This window comes from Podarcis bocagei, assembly GCF_964188305.1.
Source record: "Podarcis bocagei genome assembly, chromosome: 16".
Taxonomy (NCBI): domain Eukaryota; kingdom Metazoa; phylum Chordata; class Lepidosauria; order Squamata; family Lacertidae; genus Podarcis; species Podarcis bocagei.
The window spans coordinates 10,449,267-10,461,709 of NC_138142.1; the positions used below are offsets into that span (position 1 = coordinate 10,449,267).

The 12,443-nt window shown below is 45.7% G+C and overlaps 1 protein-coding gene across 2 annotated transcripts in view; it reads right to left on the reverse strand.

Annotated features, from left to right (window-relative positions):
• Positions 1-12,443, reverse strand: part of GALNT9 (polypeptide N-acetylgalactosaminyltransferase 9) — a 190,437-nt gene that overhangs the window by 95,370 nt on the left and 82,624 nt on the right. For both annotated transcript variants that reach the window (XM_081174916.1, XM_081174917.1), the window contains one exon: positions 3,417-3,614. In XM_081174916.1, the coding sequence (XP_081031042.1) occupies positions 3,417-3,614 (198 nt within the window). The remainder of the gene's footprint in view (positions 1-3,416; positions 3,615-12,443) is intronic.

Below are 12,443 nucleotides of genomic sequence, written 5' to 3' on the forward strand. Positions count from 1 at the left end.
TCAATGACTACTAGCTATGGTGGTCATGTTCTATTTTTCCATCGAAGGCAGTATGCCCCTGAATGCAAGTTACTAGGAATCACAGGTGGGGAGAGTTGCTGTTGCAGTCAGGTTGGCCACAGGCATGCGGTTAGCCACTATGAGAACAGGACTCTGGCCTAGATGGGCTACTGGCTTGATTCAGCAGGCTTTTTATGTTCTTCAAGTCTTATGCCACTGAGTGCCAAAGTCTGCCATCTCTGCGTGGCAGGGAGTGTGAACAAGGAATCCAGCACTTCATGAGGGTCTGCCTGCTTAGCTTCACTCCCAGATCCTATGGCTTCGTGAACTTCTGGCTTGACGTTTCTCAGTCAGGAATGAAAAGGGGATGGGTTTTTTTTGTGTGTGGGGGGGAGTTACTACTTGGAGGCAAAAGTAGTGACAGCGCCTTCTCGGCAGTGGTACCCTCCCATCAGATGTCAAGGAGATAGAGAACTACACAACTTTTAGAAGATATCTGAAGGCAGCCCTGTATCAGGAAGTTTTTAATGTTTGGTGGTTTATTATGTTTTTATATTTTGCTGGAAGCAGCCCTGAGTGGCTGGGAGAATCCAGTCAGATGGGTGGGGTATAAATAATAAAATGATTGTTTTTATTACCACATTCGACTTCTTTTTTAAAAAGTTTTTGCTGTTCCACAAGTGGCACAGTGGAGTCACAGCTCCCTGCCCCTGCCCACCCTGTGCTTTTCAGCATGTCGCTACCGCATGATGTAAGCATGTTCTAAGGGCCATGCAATCACAGAATGGGAAGGTCTTAATGCTGGTGGTGGCCAAACCAAAAGAGGTGGTAGAGGAAAAACTCCACTAAACGGCATATATCCCTTGAAAATGTTGCTGACTTTCACTATCCACACACACACACCAATCACTGAAATGCCTCCCCGTCGCTACTTCAATTCACAGTTTGTGAATATGGGGATTTCATCTCAGCCCAACTTCGCAAACTTTATGAATCATCAGCACCATCTGCCAATGTGCATGGTGATGTACAGAACAAATGCAACCCTCCATCCCAAGAAGCCTGCAATGTAAAAGAGAAGGCAATGAAGGGAGGAGTCTGGATAATGGAGGTACAGGTAAAATGGAAAATAGTATGTGGTCTGTGGCAACACAGAATCTCATTCAGGGGCCATTCAGAAGAGAAGAGGGTGTGTGTGTGTGTGTGTGTGTGTGTGAGAGAGAGAGAGAGAGAGAGAGAGAGAGAGAGAGAGAGAGAGAGAGAGAGACCAAAGATTAAGTTGGTGTAGTTTCCGCTTCCCTGGCCACTGGAATCAATAGCAAAACATTCCCAGTGCATAGATGTATCTCCACAGTGACAATGAAATAGTGGCTGCTCTTTGAAAGGGGAAGGAGAAAAGCTGGCCAGGTTTATCAAGGGACATTCAGATTTCCTGAGCAATTACCTGCCTGCATATTGAGGCTTCACAAAGAGCAGGAGGTCCCCGATAACAGACGTGCACCGCTTGAAGATAAATAAAATGAATGCTGTCGCGTCCCTCTGTTTCGCAGCGATAAGAGGAAAAGTAAGGCTAAAGCCCAATTTGCATCATTTATGAACCTTTGCTCAGGCGTAGGGTTGCCTCTAATGGGGAAAGGAGGAGGGAACCATATGTGTGAGAACACACACACACACACACGGACGGAGGGAGGGTGGTATGAAATGTCTGCAGCTCCTGAATTTGCAAACTATGAATCAGGTGAAGGGCCTTTGCAAGAGAAAAACAGCTGTCAGGAGGGGAGGAGCTTCACTCATTTCCACAGCCACTGCTTTCTTTTTGGATCTCCTCCCCCAGGCTGCTTTACCCCTTGAGATGAACATATATACGTGCATAGCTGCATTTTGGTCCACATATTGCTTCAGGGAGTACAAATTAGGTAGATGCACACTAAAAAGCAAAAAAACTGTATGGATTTTGTCTCCAGTCCTATTGACGTCCCAGCCAAGATGTGAGTGGGACAGAGTGGCCAGGAGAAAGGTCCCAGAAGATAGGTTGCTTTTTGTGGGGTATGTGAGGAAGATGCCATCAGTGGGGCTCCCTTTTGTGTGAGCCCACATACTCATCATTGGTGCTTATTTCCTTCCTTCCTCTGTCCCTAAGCCACACAGCTGCTCAAAAGAAGGCAGGACAGGTGGAGGAAGCAGCTCCAGTTCCTGAGTCTTCTCACTGCATGGAGAGGGCAAGTGATCAGGCGGTAGGAGTAGTGAATATGAGGGGGAAGGGCCATAGCTCAGTGGTAGATCATATGTCTTCCATGCAGACGGTCCCTGGCACCTCCAGGTGGGACTGTGAATGTCCATGATCTGATACCCTGGAGAGCCACTGCCAGTCAGTATAGACAACACTGACCTAGCTAGACCACTGGCCTCACTCAGTATGAGGCAGTTTCTTAATGACAGTGTGGGCGATACTGAGCTACATGGACCACTGGACGGGCTTTGCCTAAGGCAGCTTCCTAGGTTCCTATGAGGATCACAACCAAGGGGCCCTAGGGGTCAGTGATGGGCCTTCTGAAGGAGTGCATACCTCAATAGGAACTCAGTAATGCGTGCTGGAAGTTTGGGTGCAACTCAGCTTGGACAAGAGGGATTTTGCATGGGTTAAGGCAGATAGAATTAGGGGCCTCCAGATTCCTAGACTATCCTTGTACCTGTACTTTTAACCTCTTGAGCTGACCTCTGTATCTGATATTAGACTGATATGGTTGCATTCTTTTACAGCTTACTGCTCCTCTCACACTTTTCTCTTGGACCTTAATATGAGAGGTCAACTTGGAGCTAGTATGGCTGCCTTTGTTCTTCTCCAGATTGGCTAGTTAGGTTAGAAACTTTTCTATCCAACGTATGTATTTCCTACTATAAACTACTTCATTGTTTTCTTACTCTGCAAGCATATATCTGTGTGGGATTGCAACAAGTCGACTCTTTCGCTCAGTTGGTTAGAGTGTAGTGCTGATAACGCCAGGGTTACAGGTTTGATCCCTTTGGGGACTGGATCAGAAGATCCTCAGTGTCCCTTCCAACTCTACGATACTATGATTCTACAATTCTTTAACCAAGATTCACTAGCAAAAATGCCTCTCACTCTGTATACGACAGGGTTCCAACCGTTAACTGGACCCAGTTATCCCAATAATGCCTAGACAGAATGCTGCGCTGACACCAGCTCTGAAAGTTGCACAAGGACTCGGCCAACTCAGAACAGTGGTGTGTGGTTGATGCATCTGATGGGGTGGCTTAAATTCCTCAAGGCACACAACAACCCCTCTCACAGCATGCAGTGTTGTTTTTGTGGGGAGTGGTCACCAAGATCAGGCCATGGGATTAAGGAACTTTCAGCAGTAAAGCAGCAATGGTATGAAATTGCAGAAAGTCACCTGATGGGTGCAGACTCGTCCCCCTTGTCCAGCCAGTCTTGCGGTGGGATTATGTACATACACCAGAGTCCCCAGTTGTAGCCATGAGCTGCATTGGCGTATTGCTGCACTTCAAACGTGTTGTACTTTATGTTGTCAATAGCTGGAAGGATGATCCGTTTCCTGTCTTCTTTGATGCGGGTAAGTGCCGGCTCCACCCTGTAAACAAACAATATTTGTTCCTGTTTTTCTTTTTCTTTTTAAGAAGAGTATTTTGTTGAGAATAAATAGAACCGAAATTAATACTACCAATTCACCCCCATACGGAATATTGATGGCCACCAACTTGAAAGGTTTTACAAGAGGATTAGACAAATTCATGGAGCAAAGAGGTTATCAGTGGCTTTGTTCTTCCTCTACTTTTGGAGACACTATGCCTCAAAACACCTATTGCTGGGAATCACAAGTGGGGAGAGGGCAGCTGTGCTCAGAGCCTACTTGCTGGCTTCCCCTGGGCATCTGGCTGGCTGCTGTGGAACAAGATGCTGGACTAGATTATCCTTACCTTATCCAGCAGCCTCTTCTTATGTTCTCTTGAAGTCAACTATTATTTCTTAAAAAAATAAGTGAACAAATCAATCTTGAATATATCCATGAACAGGGCTGTTGGGCATGAGCAGGGAACCTGTGGATATTCAGATGTTCATAGAATCATAGAATTGTAGAATTGGAAGGGGCCTTGAGGATCATGTTGGACACCAACTCCTAAGAACATAGGAAGGACCTTCTATGATCAGGCCAATGACCCATCTAGTCAAGCATCCTGTTCTCACAGTGGCCAACCCGATGACTGTGGGAAATTCACAAACAGAATATGAGTGCAAGAGCAGGCTCGCCTCCTGTGGTTTCCAGCAACTGGGATTCAGAAGCACTACTGCCACCAACTCCCATCAGTCCCAAGCCTCATGGCCAGTGGTCAGATGATGGAGCTCAGCCATGTTGCAAGGACTACAGATCCACCAACCCTGCTTTAGGACTTTGTAAGAATCTCAACCCATCCCACCACTGAGATTTGAAACAGCACCCCTGAACCCTTTCATTCATTTGCAGCGAGGTGCTGCATGGCCAACAAACACCTATAGGGTGTATGGGGAGGGGCAGTAGGCTATGCATCCCATCATATCAAGAGCCAAGAGCCATCTAGATGTGGCTGGACTACAACTTCCAGCATCCTTGATCATTATGCTGGCTGGGGCTGGGGCCAACATCATCTGGAGGACCACAGGTTTCCCTTTCGTGCTCCAAGCCATGCTTGGATTGGGTCCTTCAGAAAGGTGGGCAAGGCAGCTTCCTATATGATATATAGAAGAGCCTCTGGTTTCTGGTGTATCAGGTCATTAGCTTAAGGAATGCACCTGTACTTATCCTCCAGCATTTCACAGAAGAAAACAGGATACATTCACCTTGCATCACTCCTGCCCTTGTAGGGAAGATCACTATCTGACCCTTCAGAACATAATGCATTGCTGAAGGCTCTGCTCTTGCCTGTCACTTCCTATCTTCACATACTCTGCAAATGCCTGCCCTCCCCTGGTCTGAAAAGCCAACATGGTGTTTATTCTTTTGGTTAATGAATTCAGCAGGGAAAACTGCTACAACAAATTGTCTAAGAAGACATAACCAACAAAAGTAAAAATACCAATATGTCCAATGAGTGAAATGGCAAGTGGTGCACTGCATACCAATTTAGTATTTACATCAAGGATGGGGCAGTTCTAGCCTGTGGGTCAAACTTGGCCTTCCATGCCTCCCCATTTTGCCTGCAAGAACAAAACCATGCTCACCTGTCCCACACCTGATATACCGGTAATATGTGGTGTTAGGTGTGGGACACATATATTCATGGTGGCAGAAAGCAGTCAGTTAACACATGGTGTTGGGGACTGGCTGGTACACTAAAACTCTGCAGGAAGTAGGGCTGAACCCCCATTCATGAGCTAATATGCAGAAAGTTCAATCCATCTTGGTTCAGGCATGCAAACCAGTCCCCATTCCTGAGCCCTGCAGGAAGCAAGATTGAACCTTAGTTCCTCAGCAGATGAGCAGGGAATTCAATCCTTTTTGATTTGGGCACATCAGCCAGCTCCTGCTCCTGCACCCTGAAAAAGCAGGATCGAACCCTTGTGTATCACCCGATATGCAGTTTGTTGAATATTGATCAGGCAATGTCTCTCCTCACCACCACCAAGGGTCAACTTCAACAGGTGTTATAAAGGCAAGATGAGCCCACCCAACCACCACCACTCAGAGATGTAACTTCCAGAGGACTGGGGATGCAGTTAAATGTTGCTGGATGGCAACTCTTAAAGAGAGGCACTGTGGAATAATGGTTAGAGTGTTGGGCTAGGACCAAGCAGACCAGATGTATCTCTGAATGTCAGTAGCTGAGAAACAGTAGCGGGAATGGACTGTTGTCCCTCTGTCCTTCTTGTGGGCTTCCCAGAGGCCAATGAGGGAAACATGATGTTGGACTAGATAGGTTTTTGGTGTGAACCAGCAGGTTCCTTCTTACATTCTTATCCAGGTTCAAATCCCCATTCATCCATGTAACTCACTGGACAATCTGAGGCTGGTCAAAATTGCTTAGCCTAACTTACTTTACAAGGATGTGGAGGGGGGTGGGGCGGACCATGTATGAACATCTTGGAGGAAGTGTGGAAGATAATGGATGACAATTCTAGCAGCTTGTACTAACCATGTTTGAACAAGGCAAAAGCAAAAACATAGGAAAGCAATTTACCAGAGTCCAGTAATAGCAAAGAGGAATTGTCCATAACAAATAGGAGCAGTCAGAGCACAAACATCTGCAGCAGCACATTGCTCAAATCAAAACACTCAAGGGCCAAACTGCTCCACCCCCACCATGGTATAGATAAGAGACATCTGTTCAATGCTCTCTCTTCTCTTCTCTCTCCATAGTGCATTAGTCAAAAGGTGCCAGTTTGTGGAATCTTAATCTTACCCACATGGCCTAGAGAAGGAGACCTTCTTTTTAAATAACAACAACAACAACCAGCTTGTGCTATTTAGACAAGATTAAATTTATGAGAAAGCTGGTTGTTGGAGGATGACAGGGGATTCCAAGGAGAAGAGCTGGATATTCTCCAAGAAATCAAAACACAATTCAGCTAAGAGGCTCCCTACTTCTCAAGCAGAAATGGCTTGTTGTGCTGCAGGCATCTGTGGGAGAGGCAAACTCTCTCTCTCTCTCTCTCTCTCTCTCTCTCTCTCTCTCACACACACACACACACACAAACACACTTACATGGCAATGCCACAACTGTCATTTCTCCTGGTTCTATCAGCAGGTTTTTGTGTCTCCATTAGTCAAGTAAGTGGGAATAATCCATGCAGACCTAAATAACAATTGCTGTCTGCAACAGACACACACACACACACACACACACACACACACACACACACACACATACATGTTGCTTTGTTTCGGCCTGCTATGTCAGGCATCTGAATACCAAGCAACAGATGTAGGCGTCATTAGTGACACACTGTTAATTTGTTTACCTAGCAGAGAAGGACTTGGCTGCTGTGATTCACTTGTTATTGAAGGGTGAAGTGGGGAGTCACCTTGGGGTATTTCATTGCCAAGTGACAACCACCTCAGGGAACAGCCCTCAGGGGGCTGTCACTGAAAGAAGAGAGGGTCTTTGTATTGTCATTGTAGCAATACAGATCAGAGAGTCTTGAAGGTAAATAGCATTGCATGCAATAAGTCATTGTGACAAGTGTCTTCTCTAGTGCGGACAACCCATTTAGGAGGGATGGCTACATCACAGATCGTAATACTGTGGGATAGAGGATAAATTGGTTCAGTTCACATTTTAAATCCAACTGATCTACTTAGATGGTCCTGAACTCAAATGCAGACCAGAACGCAGCTACCAGTTGGCTGATGTGCTTCTCTCTGAGTTTTGTGATGCAGTCTTGGTTTTGGAAAGCATACCCAAAAATTCAAATTTAACAAGAAAAATGTATATTTTATGGGGAAATGCATTTGAGAAGGACACAGAATGCATATTTTAGGGAGAGAATATGTACATAATGTGTGGTTTTTTTCAGTTAGCAAAAAATAATGATGGAATGGACCTACAATTAACCGTATGTGAAACTGATATGGAATGGAAAAGGGTTCATCAGTACATCCCAATAGCACTTCATTGTTGTTGTTTTTTAAAAAATCCCTGCTAGATATGAATACACATGGATGGTCAATATTGCAGGAACATAGGAAGCTTCCATATATCAAACCAGATCATTGGTCCATTGCGCTCAGTGTTGTTTACACTGGCTGGCAGTGACTACCCAGGGTTTCAGACAAAGGACATTTCAAGAGCTACCTGGAGATGCCAGGTTTTGAACCTGGGACCTCCTGCATGAGCTGCTGCTCTACAGCTCAGACAAAGGCAGCCAGAACATCTCCCTTTGGCCTGTCCCTCACCTTTGTGATAGGAGGGCAGTCTAGACAATCATGGCAGAGACCTCTTGTGACAGTGCACACAGTCCAATGTCATTCATAGTAACTTCCTCCTGCCTATTTCTTATGTTGTAAACTGCCCTGTGATCTTTGGGCAAAGGCTGTTTTATCAATTTAATAAACAACAACAATAGTATTAGGATGAGAGCTCCCGATATATGAACAGACTGTAAAATTATGAATGGCTGGAAAGCCTAGCTTACTCTCACAGTGTTGGGGATTCTTTGCTTGTCAGGCATTTGTGTCCTCTTTTGTAAAAATTTGATTAACATAAAGCAATACCCAGCGTGGAGCTCACTTGGGTACCATGAGAAATTAATGCAACACCCTTTCCTCAAAAGCAGTTGCGCCATGATGCCTGTTTCAAAAAGGAGATGCCTAAAATCTTTTATCAAAGGATCCCTTGCAGAGGCCTGGTGGAGCTGTCATGTTGGATACTGCCAAACCACCCCCATTTCCTTATTACAGCTGACTACGGCTCTCTAAGGCCGCTAGTTTGTCCTCCTCCTGCACATACTTTCCATAGCTCCATAGCAACTCCATAAATCATCTTGCTTGAGTTATGCAGCTTCCTGTACAAGAGAGATCAGATTTCCTTATGGGAGAACAATGACGATATCAGTAGGGCTGTTTGTGCTTTAGCAGTCCTTCTGAAGTGGGGAGTGGGGGCGGGTGGCGACGATCAGGGAATCGTGCCCACTTCCAAATAAAGTCTTAACAATGTGGTGTGAGTGTCCTCCCAGCACTGTCCCCAGATAGAATCATAGAATCATAGAATCATAGAGTTGGAAGAGACCACAAGGGCCATCGAGTCCAACCCCCTGCCAAGCAGGATAGCTATGGAATTCAGCAATGAGAGGATGACATAAGGGTTAGGGTGCTGGACTAGGACCTGGGAGATCAGTGTTTACGTCCCCACTCAGCCATGGAGCTTGATGGGTGAACTTGGGCCAGTCTGAGGACCAGACAAGCTTGGAAGACACCATTCAGTCTCCAGGTGTGAGGTTCCCCACCCCTCCATTAGAACATCAATTATCGTACTGGACACCAAGTACTTCTGGTTTCAAACTAAAGAGCTAAACCGTTCCCAATGATGAGCTGTGTTTGAAAACTTCCATTCCCACTTTCTCGGAAGCCTGAACTGTGAAATTTCACAGATACAGAAATGGCAAGCGAAGATTCCCCCGGGTTTGTGAAAGAATGAGATCATGTCACCACTTTTATTTTCCATCTGGATAGAATACTAAAATGGAAGCACACGGGAAACGTTGACACAATCAAAGCCTTTGAGGAGGGGAGCAGCACCTGTGCCATGCCAAAGTCAGCTGTTCTGCCATGACCCCACAGGGTACAAATATACATGGAAGATACTTTTATAAGAAAGAAATATCAGAGGTCTTCCAGAGAATTGAAGAGAAACCATTGGAGAATTTATCCCCACTCCCTGGGAAATTTGGTTTCCCTGCATGCAAATAAAGTGGAGAATTTGAAGAGGCCACATGTAACGTGATTTCCAGCTGATGCTCAAAGCACTAGAAATCTCTGACTCGAGGCCAATTCCAATGTTCTCTACATGTGGAGGAGAAGTAAGGAGGGGTCTCCAGAAGTAATTTACCCTGAAGCTAAGTTCCTTGACAGCCTAGGAAGCAGAATTCCCTATCCTTATCCTGCTGGGTGAAGCAGGGGAGTGGTTGAGTCAAGCCCAGAAAGCCCTATGAAGAACTGTTACATAGGACATTGGACCAGTAGAGGAGCTGTCCAACAGCTTCAGCAACATGAAGTCCAAGCTCCAAGTGCTGAAGCAGTTAAGGGGGGAGGTAGACCTAGGAGCTGGTCAATGGAGCTGATCCATCAGCAGCTTCCAGGAAGCAAAGAAAGGGTTATGTCATTAATGGAGAACCTTTTACCTGTTTAACTCCAACTCCCATCAGTCCCAGCCAGCATGGCCAGTCCTTAGGGTTGACAGGAATTATAGTCCAATGACATCCATAGGCAAAAAGTTAATGCAATTAGCAGGGTTCTCTTGTTCTTCCTGGCACATTAGTGGGAACCAAATCTAGTGGTGATTGGTAGGGGGTCCAGAGTTCGGTTGGGGCACATTATTGTTAGAAAATGCCCTGGGGTGCCCCTGCAAGCCCCCGAAACTCCAAGCATCTTCTGATGAGCATAACTCTGGAGAGGCATTCCCCCTTGTCTCCAGGGTGCTCCATGCCCAAGCTTCCTTGGAAAATGCAACTATTTTGCAGGCTATCTGACCTCTCAGGGTGATTGTGAGAATGAAATAGGAGAGAATCATGTATTCCACCTTGAGCTACATAGAAAAGTTGGATATAAATGCAGGTAGTAATCAGTAATATCATGGTCTCAGGACTCCTTTCAAAGTGTCCTATCTCCTCCTCATCCTGATCCATGCTCAGACTCACAGCAGAATCACATCTAATTCTTTATCACATCAGGACCAAGGAGCAAGCTAGAACTTGGGACAAAACCATTACTGAGAGTGCAGGAACACAGCAGAGCCTGAGAAGTCCTTTTGCAAGGCTCAATCTGACCAGGAAGCATTATGATACTCCTTTCTGTGCCGAAGGATCCAATGGCCAGCCTGTGTGGGTGGAGTCAATCAATTCAGGACCTGAAGGCAGTCAACTAGGGAAGCTGCCACCTGCAATTCAGAGCTTCACCACATGGGGAACTCACACAAAGGCTGAGCCGCTCTTGACATCAGAGGGCCATGCGGAGGTAGTGAGGGCTGGCTGATCACAAGAAAACTTGTGGCAGGTAGCATTTAATTAAACAATAGAAACAAAACTTTGGGCCAAAAGTCAGGAATTTCCTTGGCAATTATTGATTTGTGACAAATCCCAAGTATCTCTGGACTGCTGGGACACATGTCTTTGGTCTGACCCAGCACAACATCTCTTATGCTCTGAATATTTTCAATCTCATTTCCCTCATTGAGTAACTTAAGTAGGGGATTGCTCAGGCTAAGAGAGACACCATTAAGCCTCATTCTCCTACATTCCATTATTAGCCTAATGGCCCAAAATCTTTTGATTGAAAATTAATTCTCTGGAGGAATCTGGACAACAGTGTTTGAAATGGCAGCATTTTTTATTTTTTTTTTATTGCTGGTGAATAGTGGGGGGGGGGGGTGTTAGGGCCTCCCCAGCCTCATAATGACTATTTCTGGGTATTCAACCAGTTAGATTCTTTTCAACTTCATTGGCGCTCCCTGCAGGGACATTAATGTGACTTGAAGTAAATGGTTGGTTGGAGGCACACTGAAGCTTACCTCCTTCAGATTCCAAAGCTAAATACTCTTGTCTACTCATTTTGTCTTATCTATCTGTCTTTTAAGGATGAGTGGGCTTGCCCCCCCCCCGTCACCATTCCAGTGTCATTCCCAGGTTTGCTCTCCCATCTCTCCCAGTTTAACTTGGTGAATGTCTCAATTTGATTCCAGACTTCCTCAACCCAGGATTAGAACTCCCATCATCCCTGATCATTGGCCATGCTGGCTTGGGCTGATGGGGAGGAGTAGCCAAAACATCTGGAGGGCACTAGGTCAGGGAAATAAGCAGCAGCTCCTTTCATGCATTCCTCTATGCACAGGTTTAATACCAGGGAGAAGCATTCATAGAATCCAGAGCTGGAAGGGACCCTAAGGATCATCTATTCCCCAGCAATACAGGAATATGCAGTTGTCACATACTGTGGAACCTTGGTACTCGAATGGCTTGGCTTCTGAACAAATCAGCTCCTGAACCCAGAAGTAAGTGTTCCAGTTTGCGAGCATTTTTCAGAAGCCGAACGCCCAATGCGGCTTCCGCTTGAGTGCAGGAAGCTCCTGCAGCCAATCAGAAGCCGCGCCTTAGTTTTTGAATGGTTTTGGGAGTTGAATGGACTCCCAGAATGGAATAAGTTTGAGAACCAAGGTACCACTGTACGGGGATCGAACCTGCAACCTTGACATTGTTAGCACCACATCTAACCAACTGAGCTATCAGAAGCAGGACTATGTCAACTGGCCGCACCTCCTGATGTGCACAAGAGACCTCTCTTCTCCTGTTATTTCTTGCTACTGGTATTTAGAAGCATTGTGGTGGCACAACATAGCCATTGTGGCTAGTTGCAGAGTGACCCAGGCTGTGTTGGGTTAAACCAACAGGAAGGAAGGAAGGAAGGAAGGAAGGAAGGAAGGAAGGAAGGAAGGAAGGAAGGAAGGAAGGAAGGAAGGAAACGGGACTCTGTAGAATGTGCAGTTCAAGCCTAAGTTTCAGTAACTGGAATGAAGTTGTCATGAGACAGAGTTTTAGCAGTCTGCAGACAGCATTTCAAACTCCACCACCATCACAGGCATGGTAATAAAAGTGTCTCAGCAAGTTCTCAAGGTCTTTTATCGATTGCCAGTTAAAGCAGCCGTCCTTTTAGCTTTTTGCCAATTGCCCGATTCAAGCATCCATTCTATCACAAAGCACAACCTTGAAGCTTACACC